Source organism: Canis lupus, chromosome 13 (assembly GCF_048164855.1).
Source record: "Canis lupus baileyi chromosome 13, mCanLup2.hap1, whole genome shotgun sequence".
NCBI lineage: Eukaryota > Metazoa > Chordata > Mammalia > Carnivora > Canidae > Canis > Canis lupus.
Window position 1 is genome coordinate 45,588,899 of NC_132850.1, and position 26,400 is coordinate 45,615,298.

At 42.7% G+C, this 26,400-nt stretch overlaps 2 protein-coding genes and 1 long non-coding RNA gene across 42 annotated transcripts in view; 1 reads left to right on the plus strand and 2 right to left on the minus strand.

The window, feature by feature from the left end:
• C13H4orf51 (chromosome 13 C4orf51 homolog) overlaps window positions 1-26,400 on the plus strand; it is a 102,052-nt gene that overhangs the window by 55,908 nt on the left and 19,744 nt on the right. For 10 of the 30 annotated variants that reach the window (XM_072773503.1, XM_072773504.1, XM_072773502.1 and 7 more), the window contains one exon: window positions 1,042-1,150. In XM_072773503.1, coding sequence (XP_072629604.1) covers window positions 1,042-1,150 — 109 coding nt within the window. Of the gene's footprint in view, window positions 1-940; window positions 1,817-4,476; window positions 4,630-26,400 lie in introns of those variants that run through there. The other 20 variants (XM_072773483.1, XR_012006060.1, XR_012006059.1 and 17 more) reach the window with 20 other exon arrangements.
• ZNF827 (zinc finger protein 827) overlaps window positions 1-26,400 on the minus strand; it is a 169,246-nt gene that overhangs the window by 10,505 nt on the left and 132,341 nt on the right. For all 11 annotated transcript variants that reach the window (XR_012006056.1, XM_072773467.1, XM_072773463.1 and 8 more), the window contains exons 9-11: window positions 9,173-9,310; window positions 7,583-7,754; window positions 6,346-6,512 (exon numbers count right to left, since the gene is read on the minus strand). Coding sequence is in view for 10 of the 11 variants with exons in the window: in XM_072773467.1 (XP_072629568.1) it covers window positions 6,346-6,512; window positions 7,583-7,754; window positions 9,173-9,310 (477 nt within the window). In the remaining variant the exon portion in view is untranslated. The remainder of the gene's footprint in view (window positions 1-6,345; window positions 6,513-7,582; window positions 7,755-9,172; window positions 9,311-26,400) is intronic.
• On the minus strand, window positions 9,381-15,186 carry LOC140603036 (uncharacterized). The gene is made up of 2 exons (XR_012006074.1): window positions 11,384-15,186; window positions 9,381-10,894 (listed from the first exon to the last, which is right to left on the minus strand). It is a non-coding gene; the product is annotated as an uncharacterized lncRNA (long non-coding RNA).

The window sequence follows — 26,400 nt, forward strand, 5'->3', positions numbered from 1 at the left end:
ATAAAGGCTGGGAGAGGAGACAGGGAAGTATGTTTTTGTCAGGCTCTTACACTGCACCCAAAATGGTATTATATCACTTGAACCTGACTGTAATGAAAACAACGTATGTTATGCACCCCAAATAACAGGAGGGCTCTACGTTGTTCATGGTTTAGAAGACTTGATATTGTTAAGATGTCTGTTCTCCCCAAACAAAATCGAAGCAGTCCCATCATTTTAGGTTAGGGTAGGAAATATGGGGAGACTGTGCATCAGTTCCCTTCAAAACAGTCAATTAAGTAAATCTAGTCATTGTAAACTCTAGAAATGAACTTTATTAGGAGATTAAAAAATAAGTCATATATTATATATGGGCATTAAAAAATCCAGAAGTAAACAAAGCTGATGGTGGTTACAGCTAGTGCGTGAAATCATCGGCGGTATGTTTGTTTTCTTTTATTTGGTTTTCAAAATTTTCTAGAGGGACCATAAATCACTTGTCCAATTTAAAACAGTTTTTAAAAAGAGGAAGGAAAAAATATTTACCCTCTTGCAATGTTTCCAAGTCTTGTTCCTGGCAGAACTGAACTTGGTTCCTGGACAGACACTGTGACCTCACTCACTGACCCACAAGGAGGGATGGAATACGCCTTTGAAGTATAGGAACCTCCCCATCTCTTGGTACAAGTCTCTTACCAGTCTCTTACCTAAATATATAACCAGGGTAGTCACATTTTGTAGACAAACAGAATATGTTTGGTGGGGGACCTGAGTCTATTGCTTCATCAAATCCATCATCTAAGGTGGGTCTTATCCATAGAATCTTGCAAGTGATGATTTTAAATTAGTTTTTAGAATCAAAGCCTATAATTTTAATTACCATCTTTAGCAATAGCTAAGTATCCTCAGGCTTAAAGCACTGGGGAAAGCTGCCTAAATTAATAGATGTACCAATATACAGGTGCCACGGCAGCCGTTCTGTGATTCGGCATGGGGAAAGAGCCACGGCAGCTCAAGTTGGAATCCTTAGCCCCACCGCTTCCTCTGCTCTCACTCCTGTAGGCTGTGACCCGGGGTGCCCTTGTCAACTCAGTCCATGGCTCACTTCGATCCAAGCGGTCATTCACTTTCAGCAGCACACAGATTCTTGGTGAAGGACATCTGTGCACAGGTAATGCAACCTCATACTTCAGGACAGCCAGCTAAAGAGAACTTAAAACTAAATCTTTCATAATCTAAAATGACACCAAATGATAAATTGAGACTATAAAAATTACCCATTGTCTTGCTGCCTCAATATAAACGTCATATTTTTGATATACTTCTTTTTATATTTTTTAGAAGTAAGCATATCTGTTTTAAAATTGTTGCCATTAATTGCATAGTAGTTAAGAATAAGGACTTCAGATCCAGAATACCTGAGTTTGAATGCTGCCCGTACCACTTAATGGCTGAACGACTTAAGACAAGGGATTTAATTTAGTGCCTCAACGATCTCATCTTAAAAATGGGGATAATATCAGCAGCTTCATATGTTTGTTGTAAGGGTTAAATGGGTTTTTATACATACAGCACCAAGAACAATGCCTAGCTCATTGCAAACATTATAGAATGCATTATTATTATAAAATATAACATAAGTAATGATAACAATAATGAACACTTCGTGTTTTCCCATGCTGTTTTATATACCCGGCACATAGTTGGCTCTCAAAAAATTTATGAAAGTAATTATAAAGGGGATCCCTGGGTGGCTCAGCGGTTTGGCGCCTGCCTTTGGTCCAGGGTGTGATCCTGGAGTCCCAGGATCGAGTCCCACGTTGGGCTCCCGGCATGGAGCCTGCTTCTCCCTCTGCCTGTGTCTCTGCCTCTGCCTCTCTCTCTCTCTCTCTCTCTCTCTATGTCTATCATGAATAAATAAATAAAATCTTAAAAAAAAGAAAATAATCATAAATTAATGGTTTCAAAAGGTAGTATTGGAGCACCTGGGTGGCTCAGTCATTTAAACATCCAACTTTTGGTTTCGGCTCAGGTCATGATCTCAGGATCATGAGATCAAGTGCCAGGTCAGGCTTCATGCTCGGTGGGGATCCACTTCTCTCCCTCTCTATCCCTCTTTGCTCACATGCTCATGCTCTTTCTCTCAAATATATTTTATTTTTTTTAATTTTTTATATTTTTAAAATATTTTATTTATCTATTCATGAGAAATACAGAGAGAGGCAGAGACACAGGCAGAGGGAGAAGCAGGCTCCATGCAGGAGCCCAATGTGGGACCTGATCCTGGGACCCCATCCAGGACCCCTGAGCCCCCCTGCTGAGCTCAACTGCTGAGCCAGCCAAGTGTCCCTAAATATATCTTTTTAAAAAAATAAATGATAGCATCATATCCATGGGGTAGACTTATCCTACACTACTGAAAATATTGCCTTAAAATTGAATTTTATTATTTATTTTTTAAAAGATTTTATTTATTCATGAGAGACACAGAGAGAGAGAGGTGGAGACACAGGCAGAGGGAGAAGCAGGAGGGAGCCTGATGCAGGACTCGATCCCAGGACCCTGGGATCATGACCTGAGTCAAAGGCAGATGCTTAAGCACTGAGCCACCCAGGTGCCCTAAAAGTGAATTTTAAGTGAATATTATTAGTATTTCAGGGGTGCCTGGGTGGCTCCCTTGGTTGAGTGGCCAACTCCTGATCTCAGTTCAGGTCATGATCTCAGGGTGCTGGGATCGAGCTGGCCCGAATTGGGCTCTGCACTCAGCAAGGAGTCTCCTTGAGATTCTCTCTCCCTCTGCCCCTCCCCCTGCTTGTTCATGCATGCTTTCTCTCTAAAATAAATAAATGTCATTAAAAAAAGAAAGTTACAAATCACATGTAACTCCTTAAAAAAGAGAGAAAAAAATTAATATTCCATTGGTTGATATTTTCCCCCTATAGACAGACTCCCAGAAGGACTACAGAGTTACAGGCATTTTCAAGTCACTTGGTCTATACCACCTAATGAGTTTTCAAATGTTCTCCCACTCTGTAGGGTCATGGCCATAAGAGTATCAGCAGCATCCAGTGACCATGGGTGACACTGTAAAACACACTCCTAATGCAATCGGTGAAACATAAACCACTCTTGAGTTTTAATTTGATGGCTAGTGAGGTTGAATATTTTTCCTTATGTTGAGTGGTTAGCTTTTATTTCTTTTTTTTGTGTGTGTATTGACGGTTTTTATCCTTTTGTAAATTCTTCACTTAGAGACCTAAAGTGTTTCCTACCAGTTTATATGACATTTCTACGTAGCAAATATATCAGCCTTTGTCATTTTTACCAACACATTTTTCAGACTGGTTTTTCTTGGTTTTGTTTTCCTTCTCTTTTCCTTTTCTTTTGCAAATAGAAGACGATATATTTATGCATCAAATCTCTTGATTCTTTTCTTTTCCCATTTCTTGATTCACTTAAGCTTTCACAAATCCTTCTCACTCTGGAAGTTTGATAAACATTTAATTTGCTTCAAGCGTTTCTAGGGCTGATTTGTTAATGGGGATTGTGTAAGTTGTCGGATACTTATTTTGGTGTTGGTGTGAAGTGAAGGTATTGATGGTTGTATTTTCCAAATAGCTATTCAGATTCCTCAATGCTGTTATTGCAACATTGAAAAATTGCAGCAAAATCTGCGTTGAGGAAATCAGGAAAACCAGAGGGAATATTTTTCCCTTGTTGATGTTCTCTGCAGACACAAGGAGCCAGGGAGTGGGAGCAAGAGGGTAAGGAGGGGTCACTGAGAAGAAACTACCTAGACAGAGGGCAGTTCCTCAGGTGCCCACTCAGCAGCACCCTGTTCACAAATGTGCCCTGGGTGAGAGTAGCCAGGAAGGAAGTACAGAAAGCACATGGATTCTGTGGGAGACAAAGCTCATCCTGTAGATCACAGCTTCACGTCTGTAACAAGAAAGCACCACAGATTTCTTGACTATTTCACTGAAATAATAGGTGCCCATTCCTAGGACAGGGAAATCAAGTCGGATGACAAGGTCCATAGAATTATAGAATCTTATGCCTGTTGGGCATCCCTTGCACATTCAAAAAGTCAAGGAATGGATGGAGGCCCAGAGAAGTTAAAATGAATTTCTGGAAGTGCAGCGCTATTTATGCTACCATGGGGTCTAGAATTAGGATCTAGAATTCAAAGCATGTTTTCCTTCATTCCAAGGAACTACTTCCACATAGATTATAATGCATAAGTCTCTCAGGGTTTGATAAGGGCCTCATCAGAATAATTTTCTTGCTTAGCACACACAAGCATGTGTAAATGTGCTTGCACACACATATTCATCCACTGAATGAACGTTTGTTTCCACTTACACAGTGCAGGCACTGGTCCAGGTGCCTGAGAGACAGCAGCAACTTAGATAGGCTTCCTATTCTCAGGAATATGGAGTATAATATGTATCACGTAGCATATATACTGCCTTGTATCATAACTTTGTAATCATACAGCTTATTAATGAACCGATGACGATCGACGTATCTTGGGTCAAACTCAAACACTTCAACAGCAACTAAATAAATGCAAGAAACTCTCATTGTTGAAGACCATTAGCTTATAAAAGCGGTCAGCAAATTATAGCCCTAGATTTGGCCAAATCTAGCCTCCTGTTTCTGTAAATAAAGTTTTATTGGAACAGTGCCAGGCTCGCTTTTTTGTGTATTGTCTACACTACTTTCAAATTCCAATTCATTCCAATGAATGTAGTGACAGAAACTGTATGGCCTGAAAGCCTAAAATGTTCACTATCTGGCCCTTAAAAAAAAAAAAGAAAGAAAAAGAAAAAACAAAACAAAACGCAATTCTGAGTTTCCCTGGCTAAAAAAAAAAAACCTATAAAAAGGTTATAACCTTATTCCCTAATAGCAGCACTGTTCAAGGCTTCTACTGTATTGAAAAAGCAACTTCTTGGGATCCTTGGGTGGCGCAGCGGTTTGGCGCCTGCCTTTGGCCCAGGGCGCGATCCTGGAGACCCGGGATCGAATCCCACATCGGGCTCCCGGTGCATGGAGCCTGCTTCTCCCTCTGCCTATGTCTCTGCCCCTCTCTCTCTCTCTCTCTCTCTCTCTCTGTGACTATCATAAATAAATAAAAAATTTAAAAAAAAAAAAAAAAAAAAAAAAAAAAAAAGAAAAAGCAACTTCTTTAGTGCATTTCACTCTGGTCTCTGTGCTAACAAACGAGGATATTCTTCCCAGGTAGACAAGGAGCCCTACCACCTCGGAGGGAACAAGATGTCTCTGTTTCTTGTGGCCATGAGCGTGTTTGCACTGGTTACTTGTGAATGTGAGGTTTTCATCCGTGACAATCAAGTGATTCTAAATCCAACTGCTTCCCAGCCATTATGGTTTCTATGGTTTCCTTGAGGCGGGTGGTGGCCGAGGAGCTGGAGCCTGGTGGGGGAGGAGGAAGGTTCCTGAGCGGCCTCAGGCCAACCTGGGGTGTGGAAAGGGCTGGCAGAATGGGAGAGTCGCGGAAAGGAGGGAAAAAAATATCTGAAAAGCCGGTAGCACTGGAGGAGGGGCGGCCTTTGCCTCCGTTAGCCACTCCCGAGACGCTGCTTCCCTTGGTCTTTGACGCGGGTTCCCGCTCGCCCGCCGCCCCGGCGCGACCGCGACGGCGGCTCGAGCCCATAACCGACCGGGAAGCGGCGCCTCCGCAGCCCTCCAGTCACCGCCGCCCGACGCGCGGCAAAAGCGAGCTTTCACCGCTGCGGCTCCACGTCACCAAAGCGTCACCAAAGCGTCACCAAAGCGGCGGCTACGGCCCAGGGAGGCCTCAGGGCTGCGAGCGGCGCGGGGGGCGGGGCGCGCGAGCACGTGCGGACGTCGCTGCCGTCCCCGGCGCCCGCCCTCGCGAGAGAACCGCGCGGTGACGTCACAGCGGGACCTTCGCGGAACCGAGGTCAACCGGGCGGCGGGAGCCCTAGCGAAGGCGGCCCCTGCCCGCGCCTTGGCCCCGGCCGGCTCGTCGCAGGGATGCGGCGCTCGGGCCCCGAGCAGCCCCGACAGGCGGCCTGTCCCAGCAGCCGCGGCGCGGCGCGGAGGGTCGCGTCTGGGCTGCCGGCCGGGGCAGCGGGCTCCCTTCTGGAAAGCCGCCGCCACGGAATGCGGGAGCGGCGAGGCTGGGGGCGTCGCCTACGACGAGGACCCCGGGGAGGGCCACGCCGCCGGCTCAGCACCGCCCAGCGACGCGGGAGCCTGGGGCGTCCGCCACCCGGGGCCTTCGCTGGGAGGGAGAAACGGCCCGGGTCGCGTGGTGATAGGGATGCTTCTGCCCGCGCGGGCGTGCAGGCCAGGAGGGCGGACAGTGACGGTCACCTGTGTGCTTGGTGCCAATGTGAGCCTTCATCTCTGCTTCCTCCATGGTGACGAAGTCACAGGCGGTGCAGCAGATGGAAAACATCCACTGCTCCTTGTCCACGTGGAGTGACATGTGGCTGACAAACTGGACGTTGAGCTCAGTCTCAAATCCACACACGTGACAGCTAAATGAGGGGATGAAAAAAGAAAAAAAAAAAAACAACGGAGAGTGAGAGGAGTGAGGCTTTGTGGTACGCTCAGAAAACTGGACTTTGCACACGTTTCTCCTCCCGCCAAAAGGTTTTTGCATTAGAAAATTCTCCCGCTTTCTGGGACGGCTCTGAAGTGGTCACCGTGCCAAGTGGACTAAGCACCAGCATAACGTAACAATCCCATACATGCTATAATGATGCTAAATAATCATAAAGATAATTAAAAATCAGAGATTCCAGATGCTGCACATCACCTTACTGATTCCTCTGGGCAAGGGGATGCGGCGCAGCCTTGCCAAGATGTTAGCAGCGGTGATACACTCATAAATTCCGAGCACCCCGCATACCCGGTGAGCCTCTCTCTGGCCCCGGAAACCTTCCGTGTAGGACCGAAGGCACGTGCAAGTCCTCGGATGGCACTGCAAGCAGGAGCAACTCCTGTCTGACAATTCCTGATAGAAGCCACCCATCCACGGGGACATTTCATGAAAATGCAAGTTTCCATCAGTCTGTATGGTCTACGTCTTGGGCAAGATGCTGAACCTTGGGATCATCTAGCAACCAAACCAAATATGGATTCGCGGTCGAATGTGGAAGGGAAATACAGCATTTCAGGTGCTGAAGACAATACGACTGGGGAAAATAGGCAATGCTTTCAGGGCGATTTCCTCAGAGTTTCAGATTTATTTTCCCTACTCTTTTCCTCCTCAAGACAATTCTCAGGAAGCGGCAAGGTGTTCTGTTACAAAGGTAGAAACTTCCCAGCTGCACAAACCTAAAAGCTAATAATTCCCAGAGCCCTGTCACTCTCCGGAGTTCCACCCCAGAAAGCCACCTCCAAGACCATGTCCCTTTCAATTAATCCTACTGGGGCCACCCAAGCCAGAGAGGAGTCAGCGCCGCTTCCCGGTTCAGCCTCAGCAGAGCAACTATTAAAGCGAAGGTTGGCACGGAGACGGAGAAGCAGCATCTCATCACCTGTGCCCTAGCACACAGGCAGGGAGTGTGCAGGAAAGTCGGGGAAGGTTCCATTCACAGCTCACCTGTAATAATAAGGGTGCTTCTTCCCATCACTGCCTTCAGAGGTGACGGCGCTGACAATGTCCTCAGTGTCCGTACTCACCAGCTTCACCGAGTGGACGGTCAGGTGCTGGTTAAGGTTCGCACGGCACTTAGCAGCATAGGGGCACAAGTGGCATTTGTATTTTCTTTCCTCTGGGGGAGAAGGAAGAGGAGAAAACCCAAACCGCTCTCAAAAATGAAAACCCAACACCTTGCAAGAGACTACTTAACGCTATCAAGCTCGGGGGAGTTCAAATCTCTTTGCAGACGGCCACAGAGGGAACACCTTGGAACTGTAGTCTCTAAAAGTCATTATGCAGCAGCTCACTGCTGGATTAGTACTTTCAAAGATAAAGTCCCAGGGCAACTGGACCATCTCCTTTTTTCCTAGACACCCATAGGTCCCTCTTCTTGATAAGGGGAGCCCCCTAGGAGTAAAAGAATATTGTGTATGTGTGACTGTGTGTGTGCACATGCTCCCCACGTATCTGCCGAGGGTGGGCGCTTAGCTGTGGAAAGGAGAATGGAACACAGCCTTCCTGGGACTGGTGTAAGAGAAGCCTCATCATTTTCCCTAAGCTCCAGGCCTAGGTCAGCCAAGAAATAAAAAACTAATGAAATTAAAGGGGGGAAAATGACTCGTGTGAAATAATTTAATGGGAAATTTTCATTTTACGTAAATAAAATTAAAAATTTCAATTAATTTCTTAATGAAAAACCTCTCGTAAAACTGACAACGTTTCAGGGCTCTTTCCAGAGTGGCATTCTGAATTCATTCGATTAATCAAGCAAATTATAGTAAAAGGAGCGGGCTTTGCTTTCATTGTGCAGATAAAGGTAGCAGGCGGTAGCAGAAAAAGCAAGGAGCAACTTCATTTTCTTTCCCGGATTCTTACTTTGTATTTCTGGGCTTGCCTTTACAAAATGCCCGTCTTACTCACCTCACAGCAAAGAATGAGGAAAAAAGTTTTTCTCATCATTATTACTATGGGGGGTGTCCCACATGTTAAGTGCTGGTGGCCTGGGGCTTGGCAGGGCAGGGGAGGACCCCCACAGTGAAGATAAAATACAGTCCTTTCTTCTGGGGGAGGAGGAACTTATTTTTGTTGCATTAATTAAGTTACTATTTATTCCTCCTTTATCCTGTCTTAATTTGGTTGCCTTCCCTTTCACAACACGGAGAATCAGCCACATTTCTCTACTATTACATGAAGGTAAAGATAGCAACAGTTTCTCCACCAGCTGCTCTGTCCCTCTGCTGCTCCCATTTACCACTCTAGGATGAAACCAGTAAGATGGGGTGTGTCCCCATCCCCTGCACCCTCAAGATGACAGCAGTACATTACTTAAGAGTTCGAGAACTTTACCTACACGAGCCCACATGTATCTTTTCTCATCCATCCTACTTTCAATATAAATAAAAACCTTTTCTGGGGCCTTAGTTTGAACGTGCCAGGACAGAAACATTTCCACCATTTTCTGTTATAATCCTCTAGAGAAACTCAACTTGTTGAGAAGAGAAAAGCTGGGTGATCCAGAGTGCAGAAAACAGGAGTGAGGCCCTGACTCACCTGTGTGCAGCGAGAGATGTCGGGACAATGTCTGCTGGCGGCCAAACACTTTCCCACACACATCACAGGGGAAAAGCTGGTCATTGAATTTCCAAGATGGCAATCCGTTTCCTGCCTCTAGTACTATCTTTTCTGTTTCTGGGCCAAAAGAGCAAAGCATCATGAGGGGTAAACAAGGCATCATGAACAAATTTCATTTTAGTCAAAATTCATCAGGACTTTAGCAGAGGCTTCCTTCTGAAGACTGTGGCTGGGCACTGCCAGTAAGTCCCAGGAAACTCCAGGCTTCATGTTCATTTCCTGTTTCTAAGAAGGCTATTCTTGAAAGTTGTGGTGGCAAATGGATTCCAATTCTAGTCAAGAATCCCGTGTTTTCTCTGTCACTAAAGGTCAGCCAACCAAACCTTCCAGTAGGTTGAATGCAGGGTTTAGCGCTGTGCCCAGTATACAGTTGGTACTCAACATATGTAAGTGAGCAAATGGTTGGTTGAGTCGCATGTCAGAACTCCAGACATGCACATTCTTGCCACAAGACGGTAAATAAAGAGGGCTGGATCTCGGACTCTGATGGAAAAACAAATGGTTCGATCCCTTAAAGGAAATACACTTTCACTGCCCTTTATGAAGAAACGTTTTGCCCTATGTCCGGGGTGGGGCAAAATCCTTAATGAGGAACTTAATGTGTTACACGGACACGGAGATGCTAACTGCATCCTTCTTGCTGTAGTCTGAATGTTTGTGTCTCCCCCAAATCCATGTATTGAGACCCTACTGCCCACAGTGATGGTATTAGGAGGTCATACCCCTGGGAGGTGACGAGGTGGTGAGGGCGGGGCCTCATGAATGGGATTAGTGCTCTTATAAAGGAGATCCCAGAGAACTCTCTTGCCCCTCTTGCCCTGTGAAGACAAAGTGAGCAATAGAGAGCTGGAACAAAACCCTTACTTCACTATGCTGGCACCCTGATTTCAGACTTTGGGGCTCTGGAACTGTGAACAATAGACTTCTATTGTTATTATAAGCTAGCCTGTCTGTGGGATTTTGTTGTGGCAGCCTGAATGGGCTCAGACACTACTCCACAACTAGAATTTCCCCAAAGGTCTCATCCTATTGGGGAAAGTGATGAGTATTGCCAGTTATCTGTACATAATTCACAGCCATGACTGAGGTGTGTGGACATTAATACACCTTCTTGTCATCTTAAAAAGTTTTTAACTTCTCATCATCGTCCATAGAATTACCTCTGATTTTCTCATCTGTATTTCTTCTCACTGAACTGTAATGGGCTGCACAAACATAACTTCTACAGTAATAGAGGGAGATGGGTGACAGAATCCCCAAAAAAGAGTGAAGGGGACACATTAATGAGGACACTTGTCTGGGCCACTAAGAGGCCTTTAGGCCTCACTCTGAAGAATAAAACAGTTTACTGAATTGACAGCTTGTCCTTTACTTTAGGAAATTATTGTGAAACTTCTTAAAGTGTATTAGATGTTGCTTTATAGAACCGGATGCCAAGTGGTGAGAATTAAATGGTACAACTTTTTCTAAGGATCCATGCAGATGAAAATGCTGAGACCACTGGACAGAGACATCACAAGAAAGAACTTTATTTCTCACAATTGGGTTAACACTGCTTCCCAGATACGGGCTTCCACCTGCATTGGGGTGAGCGGGCGGGATCAGTTTTTGTTTGAATGCAGATGTGCCAGACAGTGTGATCTACAGACAAGCAGAAACAAATCCAAGTGTGTTTGGGGGGGTGGAGGAGGGGACCAGGAGGATGATGGCATCGCAGTCCTGTTTGCTCTGAGGCACCTGCCAGCAATCCCAACACTGATAAGGCACATTTATTGATTTATCTGTGTTTGTTAAAACACAGCTCTTTGGGCCTCGGGGAGAACAGCCAGTTTTATTAAAGTAGGACCATGCAGCTAAAACCCTGTCGGGGATGGGGTGGGACTGGGGTGGGGGGGCACGGAGACCAAAAGGGAGGTACTGGCTACTGAGTGGTTGAGAACACAAGAACCACTGTTGGATGACTGTCCTTAGGCCCAAGCAGCGGTGAGAGGGCATTTTAGTTCCTGTTAAGCGTGTAATCCAGATGGTGCTTCAAAGGAGGACCCCGGTCATAATTATAAGGAGAGGTCAAGAGGGTACAGGGTCTTCCAATAACATTCACAACAAGAATGAATTAATTGGGTCACATACCGAACAAGTAGATGCAATTAGAAATAAAGAAGTCTCCTAATAATTCTTTCAAGCATTAGTCACACACTTGAGAAGTTGAAGCATCATCAGAAGTCCAATTCCCTTTGTGGGCCTTAGGAAACTCCTAGAACTATGAGTACGTGCTGCAGCCCAGCAGGGAGAACAGCCCCGGGCCTCTGGAAGCGGCTGGGCAGCTGCGGGCACCAGCCGCTGCCATCGGGGCGCAGGCGAGGGAGCCCAGGGGCTCCGAGGGGGCGGGGCGGCGCGAGAAAGCGCAGAGTCCGTTTGGAGTCCGCAGCGAGCCTGTCGCCGGAAGCTGTCCGTGTGGCTCCAAGGTAGGTACCCAGCAGGGCAGGCGCCCAGGCGTCCGCGCGCCTTTCTGCAGCCGCACAGGCCCAGCTTCCCCGAGAGCCGCCCACCGCGCCGCAGGCACCCAGCGGCACCTGCCGCCTCTCCTTCTGGGTGATCTCAGGGGCTCACAAGTCCTTTATGACGCCGGGGCGCCTGCCTTCGGCTCAGGTCTGATCCCGGGGTCCCAGGATGGAGTCTCCCATGGGGCTCCCTGCTCAGCGGGGGGCCTGCTTCTCCATCCGCCTCTGCCCCTTCCCCTGTTCTCACCAGTTCGCTCTCAGATGAATAATAAAAGATTTTATTTTATCATGAGAGACACACAGAGAGAGGCAGAGACACAGGCAGAGGGAGAAGCAGACTCCATGCGGGGAGCCGGATGTGGGACTCCATCCCGGGACCCCAGCATCATGCCCTGAGCCAAAGGAAGACGCTCAACCACTGGGCCACTCAGATGCCCCCCACCCCCACAAAAACTTTAATAATACTTTAATATTTAATAATACTTAAATTGTGAACTTAATGGTAAGGAAACATTTATAAAAACGGATACGTAGGCCTATACTGGTCTCTATGAATTAGCAATAGTGACTGGAACCCTACATTAGGGAGACCACTGGTGGGACAGCAGCAAGTATCCCAAGTCGTAGATGCAGACGCCCAGCCCCATCGCTGTCCTGGGCCTTGAATGAGTTGGCCTGGCTATCACTTGTGGTCACAGGCTACAGGTTTAACAAAGAGATTTCAGGTTCCAATTTGTGTGTGTAGACAACACTGTGGAGTGAAGATTGACATATTTTTAAGTAAAGTTTTTCTATTATTTGATTCTTTAAAATCTTTGGAAACGAACAAACAAATCTGAAAGATCTTTCTGTGACTGACCTGACTGCACTGCCTGAATGGAGTCCTCTTCTCTCACCAGGATTGCTAATAAAGCCTCTGGAACAGCTCCTCCCCATTCCAATAGCTCCCGTCACTGGTTTCAGAATGGTCTTTTGAAGGCACAAATCTGACGTGTCTTGTCCAGTATCCCAACGGCCCCTCCAGGCCAAGCTCCTTCCTTCACGTGCCTTCTGAAGAGTGTCAAAATCCTTGACAATCCTCCTCCACCCACCTCCCACCTTCAGCTCCCCACTTCACCCCCAACCAGCCAGATACTCAGCAGAGTGGGCTACTTGCCCTTCTGGAAAACAGACCAGTCCCTTCTAAGCCAGCAGTACTTTTGAATCAATTGTACCTGCACCAGAAACCACTCCCCATCCTAGCATTTCTTTTGCACGGCAAAGTCCTGCTCATGTTCAAGCCCTGTCCAGATTTCATCTCTTTGGTAAAGCCTTCCCAATTCTCCAGGGAGAGTTAGTCATTTCCCCTTCTCAGTCCCAAAGCACTTTTACGAACACTTTCATTGCACCTCTTTACCTGTTATATTATTTGTTTACACACCTTCTATATTACATATGTCTTTTTCACATAAAGCAGCCAGTGAGTCCAGTATGCAGTAGTGCTCGATAAGTGCATTCTCTGGCCTCTCTTTCCTATTAGAATGTGAGTCATTGAGCAGAAGGGGTTCTACATGATTTACTTCTGTATCCTCAGCACAGTGCCTGATACATAATAAGGATGTAGTATCTATGTGTTGCGTACGTGAATGGCTGAATGAAAATCTAAGTAAGGCAGGGAATAAACACTATTCTTATTTTATAGTGGGATAGACTGAGGCCTGGAGACAGCATATGTTAAGGTTTATGGCCAATTCAGGGTGAAAACAAGGCTACTTGCCTTCTGAATAGGTGTTTTAACTCAACCCAAGAACTGTGATTTAAAGATTTTATTAGTGAAAATATCTGCAGGTCTGAGCCATACTCCAAAGGTTCTATATCCTTTCTTCCTCCCAATAACAACAAGCCAGAAGATTATTCTTTTCAAGACAAACTCTCTGGCAGATATTGTTTATCAGTTAACCACAAAGCTCCAGCACCCTATGAAGAACTCTTCACATTCATTGTCAGTAGCAACAGCGTGCAGTCACTTGTCACCTGAGCACATTTCCACCTCAATTATCTCCTATTCTGCTAAAAACAAAACCTAGTTTCTTTTAGATTAATAAGGAGTTTGCTTTATAAAACTTTTAATGCAGTGTAACATTTAACAGAAAATTCCACTTAACAGGAACTGCTTTTTTTAAAAAAAATTTTTTTTTAAATTTATTTATGATAGTCACAGAGAGAGAGAGAGAGAGAGAGAGAGGCAGAGATACAGGCAGAGGGAGAAGCAGGCTCCATGCACCGGGAGCCCGACGTGGGATTCGATCCCGGGTCTCCAGGATCGCTCCCTGGGCCAAAGGCAGGCGCCAAACTGCTGCGCCACCCAGGGATCCCCAGGAACTGCTTTTAAACTGTTCATACCCATGAATTAGTTTGGAATATAGGTATTATTTTAAAACATTTTTTTTCTTCCCTTCCTTCAGCTGGGACAGGGATTAGTTTCTGGCGCAGGTACCACTGATCCAAAACATTTTCTTCTTTATCTTTATTCCCATATCCTTAGCATTTGTTTCACTATTTTTAAGGAGCTGTGAATAAGGATTTCATTTCTTCTAGAGCAAAGTACTCATCTAGTGATGTCTTTTTGATACAGAGTCTCAGAGGATTTTGTTTTCTACGAAGCATTTTATTTTATCTTCATAGTCTTAGGCTGTGATCCCAGGATATCCATTCATTGTTTCCACAAATTCCCTTCTACTCAGTTTTATCTGATCAAATGGTTTTCTCTCTACTTTCCCACCTGTGGTTTTTGTTGTTTGGGACTTTCCCTCTTTCTTAAACAGGTTTTTGTTTTACATGAAGTAAATACATATATAGGAGCAAGTACTTTGATCCTCATAGTACAGTTGGAAAAACAGGAACCTAGTGAGAGTCTCTATCTTAGCAGCCCTACCTCAAGGTCTCAGCTCTTCCTGTTTATGATGAACTAATGCCCTTCGTTCATAATGACCAAGAGATGGTATGCCAAACTGTGCCTCTTATGACCCGGTGATCCAAGGGTACACATTTCATTTCATGCATGGGTCCTGGGAAGATGAACCCTATTAAACATTTCTCCAAAAATTTCCATGAAATAAACCCAGCTGGTTGAATCTGGGAGCGAGTCCTATCAAACTCTACTCAACAGAACATTACATCAAGTACAGGACTCAGATTTCTTCGAATCTATCTCTTTCATTTCCGTGAGGAAGAAACCAAGGCATAAATTCCAGGCCCTCTCCCACTCCAAAGCACACCACAACTTGTACAGGGTTGAATACCAAAATCAGGGTTTTCATAGTAACGAAGACTCCATCCCGCCCCAAACCTTAGTTCAGGGAGGAACCTTAAGAATCTTTCTTTCTTTTCTTTCTTTCTTTCTTTCTTTCTTTCTTTCTTTCTTTCTTTCTTTCTTTCTTTCTTTCTTCTTTCTTTCTTTCTTTCTTTTTTTTTTTTTGATTTTATTTATTTATTTATGAGAGACACACACGGAAAGAGAGACAGACATAGGCAAGGGGAGAAGCAGGCTCCTTGTAGGGAGCCTGATGTGGGATTCAATCCTAAGACCCCATGATCATGACCTGAGCCGAAGGCAGATGAAGGATCTTCTCTTTCAATGTTCTCTTTTGACTTATAAGGAAACTGAGGCCTAGAGAAGTAAATTGCCCCAGGTAATCTGGCTCATGAATCTGGGAGAGCAGAGACTTCAGACCCATGGACTCACTGAAGCTCCTCCAAGCTTTGTGGGATCAATGCCAACGTCTACAACAAGCAAGGAAGGGATTTTTCTTCTCCTCCTGTTCTTTGGCTCTGAGTTTAATATTCTTGGTTACAAGTGGACATGTGCAGATTTAGCAACAATTCACAGACACCAGGATTTCTTTCCGTTTTTCTTCTTGAAAGTGTCAGCCTAGAATATTTCTAGCCAGAGAGAAGTTAGAAACTATAGTATGTCAAGAGTCAGAATAAAGAAGGAATAAGAGAAAGATCCAATGGGAAAATCCTAAAAGCCAATTCCCTCTGAGATAAACTAGTTATTACCGAAGAAAATTCTTTTGTACCTTTCATTGAAACTTGGGGAGCATTTTTGGTAAAACAAACAAATACCACCACCACCCCCATCCCCACCAAGGCATACCAAAAAAAGATCAAGCAGGGCAAAGGAAAGGACTTGAGTTTGCTTCTTTTCCATCTGAACACTATTTAGCCCCCGACTAGTGAACTGGTTGGCTTTGTTGGTGCATTTTGCAGTGTGAGAAGATCTCTGTATCTCCTGCCAAAACAATCTTCTCAAAGAACCATCTCTCAACCTGACTTTGGCAAGGGAAATGCGGAGATGAGAAGGCTTTATTTGGTTCAAGCCGTAAGCAAAAGATTGGCCAAAATGTGACCTCAACGCATAAAGAAGTGTCCAGATTGACGAAATCTGCATTGGCTGCCGCATGAGGAAGAGGCTCTGGGGCTGCCTGCGTTTTCCATTATGACAGATGGTATTTTGATCATTTCTTTCTTTCATTGTCAAGCCTGGAGTTTCAAGGCCTATCTCAACTGAAATTCTGCAATCCTGTGCATTTACCATCAGAATCCCAGATAGGTGATTATCTGGCTAGATCCTGGCCCTATGGGCTCTGTCCTTTGATTTCATGGCTCTGCAGGCCTCTGCTTAAAATAAGCTGCCACCTTCTGAGGGCTGCTTATGAATTAAGGAGTCAGCTGTGGTGAAGGACTCTGGTGGGTTGGCATCTTTGCTTCAGTGCTTGCAGTTCTTCTATAGCCTTTTTTTCTTTTTAAAGGTCACTTCAACTTGAGGTAACTTGGCTGGTCCTACCAGATCTATAAGGTTCCCTAGGATCACCTCTCTGCAGGTCTTGGTGTAACCAAATCCCCTTTGAGGACCATTTCAAACACTCTTCCAAAGCATGGGAATTTTTTGCAGGTCAAGATGTCAATTCAACGAACAGCTAAGATAGCAGAATTTAGTGATAGTTTTGGCCAATCTGTGCCCAATTAAAAACATTGGGTGGCGATTCTTAGGCATAAGAGTTCACAGGCTTGATCTTCTTTAGGGTCATTTCAAACTTTACTTCTTAACTAACTTGGAAGAATCCATGCACAGGTCCTGGGAAGATGAAACCCATCAGGCATTCCTCCAAAAATTTCCATGAAATAAACCCTGGCTGGTAGAATTTGGGAGCGAGTTCTATCCAACTCTACTCAACAGAACATTGGATCAAGTAAAGGATGCAGATTCCTTCGAATCCAAATCTTGTATTTCAATGAGGAAGAAACCAATAACAGAGCACTGAATAACACCAAATTCCAGGCCCTTTCCCACCCCAGGGCACCCCACAACCTGGACCAGCATCAAGGTTGAGTACCAGAATCAAGTTATGAAGGCTTTATTCTGCCCCAAACCTTAGGTCAGGGAAGAACCTTAAGGATCCTCTTCTTCAAAGTTCTCTTCTTACATTTAAGGAAACTAAGCCCAGAGTACTTAAGCAATTGTCTCTAGGTTTCATTCAGGCTCCTTTCAGCCTTGAAAAATCAGTGCCAAAGTCTACAACCAAGAATGGTTTGTGAAACTGGTTCTTGATAAACATCCTGGGATCAACTCAGAAAAGTTAGATGACATTTTTTGCTTAGTGCTGGGCAACAGTTAGCCTCAATGGAATCCTTAGATTTGTAATCTCTTAAGCTGGTAAAGATTCATAGATGCTTCCTGCATCTGTGTTTGTTTGTTTGTTTGTTTAGGTCATTTTAAGTCAATAGAAGAAAACTGAACTTCAATGCCTCTGGTAATCAAAAATGGCTAGGACTTGGTATGCCTAATTCCAGGGAGGCTGATCACATAGAATTGAATTCTTTAGCGAACTTCTCTAAGCATCCAAACATGGAGCTTCACTGCCAGCCTCTGTCATCTAACTTAACCTTAAAAAAAATCCATTGGGATTTCAGATGTTGCTTCTGTATTTTCCCCTTACTTGTATTTCCAAGCTCAGTGAGTCCTCAATACATGCTTACGGAATAAATGAGTCATATCACCAAGATCATGACTGTTGAACTAAATGGCAACCTGATTCTGCATTGCAGCATGAAAGCCAACGGAGAGTATTGATTTAGGAGTCACATCTAATGGACTTTGGTTATTATCTTGCCAAATCATAGATCAGTGACCATCTCTCTTCCTAACGATGACTGGAGGATGTAAAGTCTCAGCAGATGTCCTCAGAATGTCTCAATGTTGAGGATATTTATAAATCTTTGTTAGAAAACCATCAGGCTTGGGAGCTGTGTCCTTCTTGTGGCTTTGTAGCAGACAATGCCGATTGCTTACATAATATCTGAGGTACAACCGGTTTTTTTTTTTTTTTTTTTAAGGGTGGTATGTGCCCAGTAAACATGCTCTTCCTTTCCCAGCCTCCACTGCAGTTAGAGGCTAGCCATGAAACATAGTTCGGGCCAATGAGATACAGGTGGGAGTTCCTAGGGTGAGTCTCTCTGACATTCCCCCCAACTCCCGGAAAAATGACAATCTTGTCACCCTGGGCTGTTCTTCCTCAGATATCTGGAGGTAGAGCAGCCCTCTTTCAACCATGAAGATAAAGCCATCTAATAAGGGTGGTAGAGCAGAAAATTAGGAGCTTGGGTGCTCAGACAACTACACCAGCCCTATCCTGTCTATTTCTGAATTCCTTATTGTGTGAAAAAAAACAGACCCCCACTTGGTTAAGTTACTGTGGTTAAGCTATAATTGTAACAGATAAAGGTAAAACTGTATAACTAGTTTCACCCCATTTTGAAAGTTTATCTCCGTTATGCAAAACAGTATTAGAGTTTGTTAAAAGTATATCAAGGAGATAATGCATAATTAACACAATAGCTTATGTTTACGGAGGGCTTACCATTGTGTGAGCCACTGTACTATGCAGTTTACACATATTATATATTGAGCCTTATAACAGCACTATGCATTACTGATATTACCATTCTCAGTTTGCAAAAAAAAAAAATTAAGAAAAAAAGGGAGTAGCAGGCTTAGGCGCGTTGAACAATGAATTCAAGGTCACCTAGCTAGTAAGTGACAGCCTACCACAAATCCAAGTCTATCTGACACCAAGGCCCATATCCTTGACCATTCATTACGTTATACACTATTCTTTACTGTAAGATCAAAGAAGAAAATGCAGGCCTTTTGGTTTATTTTACCAGGGACAAATCTGTCACAGTCTTGATTTGTTCTACATTAAGTTTTTCTGTATTCACCAACCATAAAGAATAAGCATCTATGATCACAGATCACATAAATTTAAAGGGGGCTTTACTGGGGCAACCCAAACACTTCCTCCAGGACCTAAATGGACAGAGTGGTGGCTTCAGAGCTTCCTCCTCATTTCTCTTGCCCATTTCTTCCGGCTTTTTCCCAGCTCTTGACTGCTGGTGGCTTGCTACATATCAAAACTCTGACCACCAATTATGTAAATTTTAATTACCAAGTTCCCTTCAGGTCACCTTTCACTTGCCCCAGAATGAGGCCCTATAATGACTGATCTTACAACTTGTCCCAGGGAAGGGAAAAAAACAGCCATTCAAGTGTGGAGCTACCCCACCGAGTAGTAAGTGATGGCAAATCTTTAAATCTGAAAGAGTTTCCTTCTACGAATTATTAGAAAGTATGGGCACACATGAGAACATCTTGGGGAAAAAAAGCATTGCCATTGTTTGGGCAAATAGAATTCCCTCTTTTCTTGTTTAGTGTTGAACTAGGTGCTCAATCCTCAATACGTATTTATTGAATAGATGAGGGAATGAATAAACTTAAGAAAAATAGCAGAGTACGATAAAATATGAAAATTCAGAATTTGGGCAGCCTTGATGGTCCAGCGGTTTGGCGCTGCCTTCAGCCCAGGGTATGATCCTGGAGGCCCAGGATCGAGTCCCACGTCAGGCTCCCTGCATGGAGCCTGCTTCTCCCTCTGCCTGTGTCTATGCCTCTCTCTCTGTCATGAATAAATAAATAAAATATTAAAAAAAAGAAAATTCAGAATTTCAAAAATATCTCCTAAGGTACGAAGATTTTTAAAGTCCACTTACTCCTAAAATTGTATGATGCACTATGCATCACACCTCTAGAGTACTTTAAAAATATTTAGTATGTTTCTTTTAAAATTCAAGTCACAGCTGTTTCCAAATATTATTCAAGTAAGCCTCTAAGGGATTCTGAACTTCTCTTCACTAAGATTGGAATCCACTGGTATTCTCAATTATTCTAGTCCTCTTTTCTTACGGACAAGCTTTGATCATATCATCCATTCCTTTAAAGATTTCTAAATTTCCTTAAAGCCCTTATCAGCTCCCAGACACTGTAATATTCTTGTGTGACTACATCCAGTTTCAAATTTTCAGTCTTCTTCTCTCTCTGCTAATCTATTGAATTCTGTATTAGTAGAAAATATAACTCTTCTATTTTGCCTTTCTCTTGACCTTGGGCTTTAGCACATTATAAAATTTGTGTTGGTTGATGCCAGCTTTGACATTTTAAGGCAATACAATACTCATCACAAATATTTTTCTACTTGACCCAGAAATAACTATCTATTTGATTAAACAGAGTTGTGTGTTTTCATATAGTGGAGACTTCTGTTTGTTGGTTTATTTAATGATTTTTTCCCCAGGTAGGGATCACAGACAGGATCGGGAAATACCTTGTTAGCTAAGAAAGAAGGGAAAGAATTGTTAGCATTTTCCTATGAAAATATGCCATAGTGATTGGCAGCACTGGTAATTTGTTACCAAGAATAATAAGTAACACAGTTGGTAAATATTTCTAAAAGAAATATATCAGACTGTCTCCTTACAAATATCATTGTCAATAGTTTGAATATCTATGGCTAAAATTTACTTAGCACTTATTTTGTTCTTGGCATTGTACTAAGGCTAAGTCCTTTACTTACATTATTTCATTTAAACTTCAAATAATGAGATTGGCCTCATTATTATCCTCATTTTATAGATGAGAGAAATCAAAGCTCAGAACAATTAAGGAATTGGCCTGTTCTCACACAGCTGCTTAGAGGTAGAGCAGGATCTGAACCCAGGATGCTTAATCTAGAAGAGTGTGTACTCTATGCCTCCCTTATATGGCACTAACCATCTAGGTGTGTCCATGGGGTGTGTCACTCCTTTAGTCTCTATATCAAAGTAGAAAAAGGCTGACAGCTGCTGGCTTTGAGATTTTCATAGGCTAATGACCTTGATTTGGACCAATCCTATGGGGGCCATGGTCACCTGTTTAATTCTTCTCTTTCCCAGGTGGTAAGTGTCACTGTATTCTATGGTCTCAGATGAAAATACAGCCTTATCAGCTGCCTTGAGCACAAATGTCCCTGTTGTGGAAGGTTTAATGTAAACATTAATAATATGTTTACATTAAACATATTATATAATATTAATAATATTAAACATAATAATATCTGTTTATTCCAAACAGATATCCTATTGACAAGGGGTCTGAAGAATTGAACTTGTATTTGAAAGTTACAGCACTACCATTATCAACATAAATAAATGGAAAATCTAATTATATTAATGAAAATATCTTCTATTTAATGATTTCAGGATTGAAAGAATGAAAAATAGATTTTTTGCTCATAAACCCGACATGTAAATATCTAATAGCCTGAAAATATTAAGAAACAGATAATACTCGAATATACAACTCCAAAGTAGTTCAGCCAAAGGAGAAACCTTAAAAAAAAAAAAAAAAAAAAAAAAGGAATCTTCCATTTCAATTTGAAAATTGAAGAGGAAATAAAATAACTTAAATACAAAAATATCAATGTAATATTTCAGCTATAACTCAAACTGTTAAAAAAAATCAAATAATAGATTTGGAAAAACAGAGGCACTACTTTCCACCATACTGAAAAAGCAATATATTCTTGTTATGTGTCCTGTATTACTGCAGATGCTATGTATGTGCTTTACTTATGTATTCTGACTTGGTCGTCTTTGAAAGCATCTCTACTTATCTTTTGTCTTTACACAGATCTTGAATATAGTAAACAACAAATATTTGTTGATTTGATTAAAATTTCACTAATTATAGAAAAGGAGAGAACATATGCATCGATGCATGATATATGTAAATTAATATAAATTACGTGCAAATAGACAAAACTGAGAAGTCCTACTCTTTGGGGTGCCACTTCCTACCCCATAACAGAAAGCCACTACCTCTAACTTTGATGATGAAAGTTCAACATCGGTTGGAGACTTCATCTCAGCAGAGTCTTTGCCTCACCTCCTGTAAACTAGGGAGAACTAGAAAGAAGGTACATTATTACTTCTAGTTTCTAGAGAGCCTGAGGTGCAGGTCAACTAATTGCTTAAAGTCATACCGTAAAATCCTGACTGGCAGTGAACCAGTCTTAGCTTAGTAACGTCTTCACCTTATCCCTCCTGCTTCCCTACATGCTGAAGTTCAGGTTCTTAATCACACCACATACCAAAGGCTTTGCATAACTAATCATTCTTCAAACTGTATTATAGAACATATACTATAGTGGAGAACAGATGTCACCATGAGAATCTTATTTTCTGCTATTTCCCAATTTTGGCATGTGCACATTTGTAACCTTAACGTTGCATCAACAAAGATTTTTACATTTAATATTAATATGGGGACTCACAAATGCTCCTCGAATTGGAATGCTGCCACATTCTGATTAACAGCATATGGCTCTTTTTTTCAACGTATGAATTTGCCTCAAGGTCCCGTTGATGTGTTCAGAGCTGAAAATGTGGTCACATTCTAATCTTACAAGAGATAATGTCAGGTGAAACTCCTAGAGATATCTACATTTCTCATATAAAAAGCACACACATACCTGATACGGTAAAGGCCAATGGAAAAGCTCTTTACTTATCAAGACCAAATCCACAGAGCTATTTCTACTGCTCAAGAGACCAATAACATCCTCAGCAGGACAGAGCACTGAATAACACCAAATCCCAGATACTTGTTTGGGAGGTAATCCTGGGTAAAAAGTGAGTTTCCAAAGGGAAGGTTTTCAAACAGACAGGCACACCTATTCTTTTTTATTATTTATTTTATTTTATTATTTTATTTTTTTATTTATGATAGTCATCACACACACAGAGAGAGAGAGGCAGAGACATAGGTAGAGGGAGAAGCAGGTTCCATGCACCGGGAGCCTGACGTGGGATTCGATCCCGGGTCTCCAGGATCGCGCCCTGGGCCAAAGGCAGGCGCCAAACTGCTGCGCCACCCAGGGATCCCCACACCTATTCTTCTGAAGTGAAGGCTTAACCAAAATGGCAAACCATGATACCTAGACTAGGTCTGTTAACCATGCACGGGCCAGATGACACCAGTCACCATCAGCTGCTTATGCAGAGTGACCTCGTCTGCTGCTGCTTCCCTCATTGCATTACTTACAGATAATATTACCACATTACTAAGGCACCATGATAATCATAAATGTGCTTTTTTAACCCATTTTTGTCCTAAGGGACAGAATGTGGAAGTGCTGAATCACGGTTTTATTAGGTTCTTTTATGTGGGGCAATGGGCATGTATAAAAGAAGAGAAGTGGCTGTCATTTTTCTGAAATTCTTTGCTGTACCTGTTCAGCTAGAGTAGGGTGTCTTATACCAGTCTTCAACTAAGGCTTCCATTTTCCTTTCAATATGGAGCCAGTCAACTAATATATAAAAATATATAATAGAGAGTTGGTTGTTGATTTTGGGCACCCATATATTTGGCCGAGTAATTAAATAATCATGTCTCTATATGGAGATAAAATGATCTACTGAATACAATAATATTCTTCAGCGTGACTCCACTGAACCACTTCTTTGGGCCTCGATGTGCATCCTATCAATAGGATGCTAACATCCTCTATCTCTAGTTAAATGGGGAAGGATATAACCATTTGATTCCACAGGGTAGAAGAACTTGCTTGCCATTTGCAACCATAGAGGAAAGAGATTACTTCATTTCCCATTTTAATTATCAGCTGGAAAGGGGGTTTTTTACTCTTTCAAGTGAAGGCTGCTTATGAATAAATGTTCCAAAAATAAATATCAATATACACAGATATGTTTTCACTTTTCTGTATATACAGTATCTCTGGAAGGATGCCATGAAAACTGGTAACACTAGTCGAGTGGCAGAGAAAGGGGGAGGTGGGGAAGAGAAGAGATGAGGGGGAGGGTGGTAGGAGCCAGGAGCCAGGAGCCATGAACTGGTGGTGGGAAGAAGGGTGGCAGGAACACTTTATTTCATCAGTTGCAAATTGAATTTCTAACCAACTCTAAAAAGTTGATATCATCTTTCCATTTACCCTCTTAACACTTGTGCAGGAAATTTGCAACAGTACCAATAATAAAATTTATTGAGAGTTAATGATGTGCCAGGCACTCTGTAAAGTACCTGAAATAAGTTCTATCATTGCTCTTCCCAACGACCTATATGGTAGGTGCTGTCCCCTTTCCATAGATCCATAGATCCAAACCACACACACTGATCAGAAGTAGACATACTGGGGGTGTCCTTCTAAGAAAGCCCCAAGTTACACAATCTTGGGACTACATTTGCAATAAGTATTAATCAGTGGAATCTTGGTATGATTTCATATTCCAAAACAAACACTGAGGTGCTGAAGAGTCTCCCACAAACAAATCATATGGTTCAGGTAAGAGTATGAGTCTCTGTCCTGGGGAAAAAAGACTCTGCAGAACTGAGAAAGTACAGATCTTGCTCTTAAAGACAGACTCTTTGCCTTTATGTAAAATTATTTTCAAAAGTTTCATGCTGACCTTTTACAGACACTCCCTCTACTGTTCTTATATAATATTAGTTAGAGGATTATCATTCTATCAAGTTATAACTATTTACCTAGTCACTCACATGAGTCTTATGCTTTGTTCAAATTGGCCAAGGAAAGATTTGTGAAGTCTCTAAACTTTTAAGAGCTTATTCATAGCCCCCTACTCACAAATGCTGCCTTATGGGAAATGGATTTTGTCCCCTTTTCACTGGAGCTTGTTCACCAACATAAGGCAACCAGTCTCCATTCCCATCCATTCCTTCTATGCCTTTCTGTTTCCTGTATTAATTTATTTTAAAAAGAAAGAAGAAACGAATGGAACTCTTCTTTTTCTGTTTGGAGGAATTAACACTCTAAGACCAGTTTCTTTAAGTCATGAATAATTTTTCAGCTTATTCTATAATATGTTGAGTTTTAAGAGATCAAAGCTTCTGTGGTAGAAATGGAAATGATTTATCTGAAAATTCCCATTATGCTGTTGTTAAACCCACACGACTTCTGAGTGCTTACTATCCAGCCTACTAAATATTTTGGCACAGGTCAGTCTAAATAATTTTCATTTCCATAGGACTTATGAAATTGTTTTGTCATTTCTTGTTGGTAAAGTAATAATGCTATGGAGTCACCACCATCCTTCTTCACTGAATTTAATATGAAATGGATAGAGAATCATCCTGTTAAGTTTTATGTTGTGAGGACCAAAGGGACTTAGAAAAGAAAATCAAGACAAAGGTTTATGCATAGCATATAGAAGTTCAGCTGCTCGCACTAACTTCACTCCAGAGTATGTTACAGCCTGTAGAAAATACATCCGGTGCCAATGCAGCAATATACAGGATTTGCATTTCTATCACTCCGTATAGAGGTAAAATAGCCACAGGCTTTCAAAAGTTACACTAGTAAAAAGTATGCAACAGTCTAACAATGAACAATGGATGTTTTAGGGGCCAAACTACACTATCATCAATATAGGATTTTCTCTGATACACACACACACACACACACACACACACACACACACACACGAGCATGTTTGCAGCATTAATGGTACTCTAACTTTATTTTGAGTCATTTGCTTCTTAGAGCTGATGAGACAGGATGTCAGGGAAGGATATCTGCTACAAGATGTTAAAATATAAAATAGTGTAGAAAGTCAGACAATTACAGCCATTTGTAGATCTTCTGACTTCCAATGTTTTTCTTGTGAATTCTTAACTTCCTTTACTAAGAAGTAAAGAAAACTATCAAGTTTAGTGTACTTTGTTGGATCAAACCAGAAATCTCTGACCTCTGTTGAGAAATCAACAAATGTGGGCAGCCTGGGTGGGGATAGGGGTGGGGGGGCTCAGTGGTTTAGCGTCGCCTTCAGCCCAGGGCATCATCCTGGAGACCGGGGATCGAGTCCTATGTCAGGCTTCCTGTATGGAGCCTGCTTCTCCCTCTGCCTGTGTCTCTGCCTGTCTCTCTCTCTCTCTCTCTCTCTCTCCCTCTTCCCCTCTCTCTCTCCCTCTGTGTCTCTCATGAATAAATAAATAAAATCTTAAAAATAAAAAAGAGGGCAGCCCCAGTGGCTCAGCGGTTTAGCGCCTCCTTCCGCCCAGGGCGCGATCCTGGAGTCCGGGGATCGAGTCCCACGTCGGGCTCCCGGCATGGAGCCTGCTTCTCCCTCTGCCTGTGTCTCTGCCTCTCTCTCTGTGTGTCTCTCATGAATAAATAAATAAAATCAAAAATAAAATAAAATAAATAAAATAATAAAAAGAGAAATCAACAAATGAGAGGCAAGGTTATATGTTGA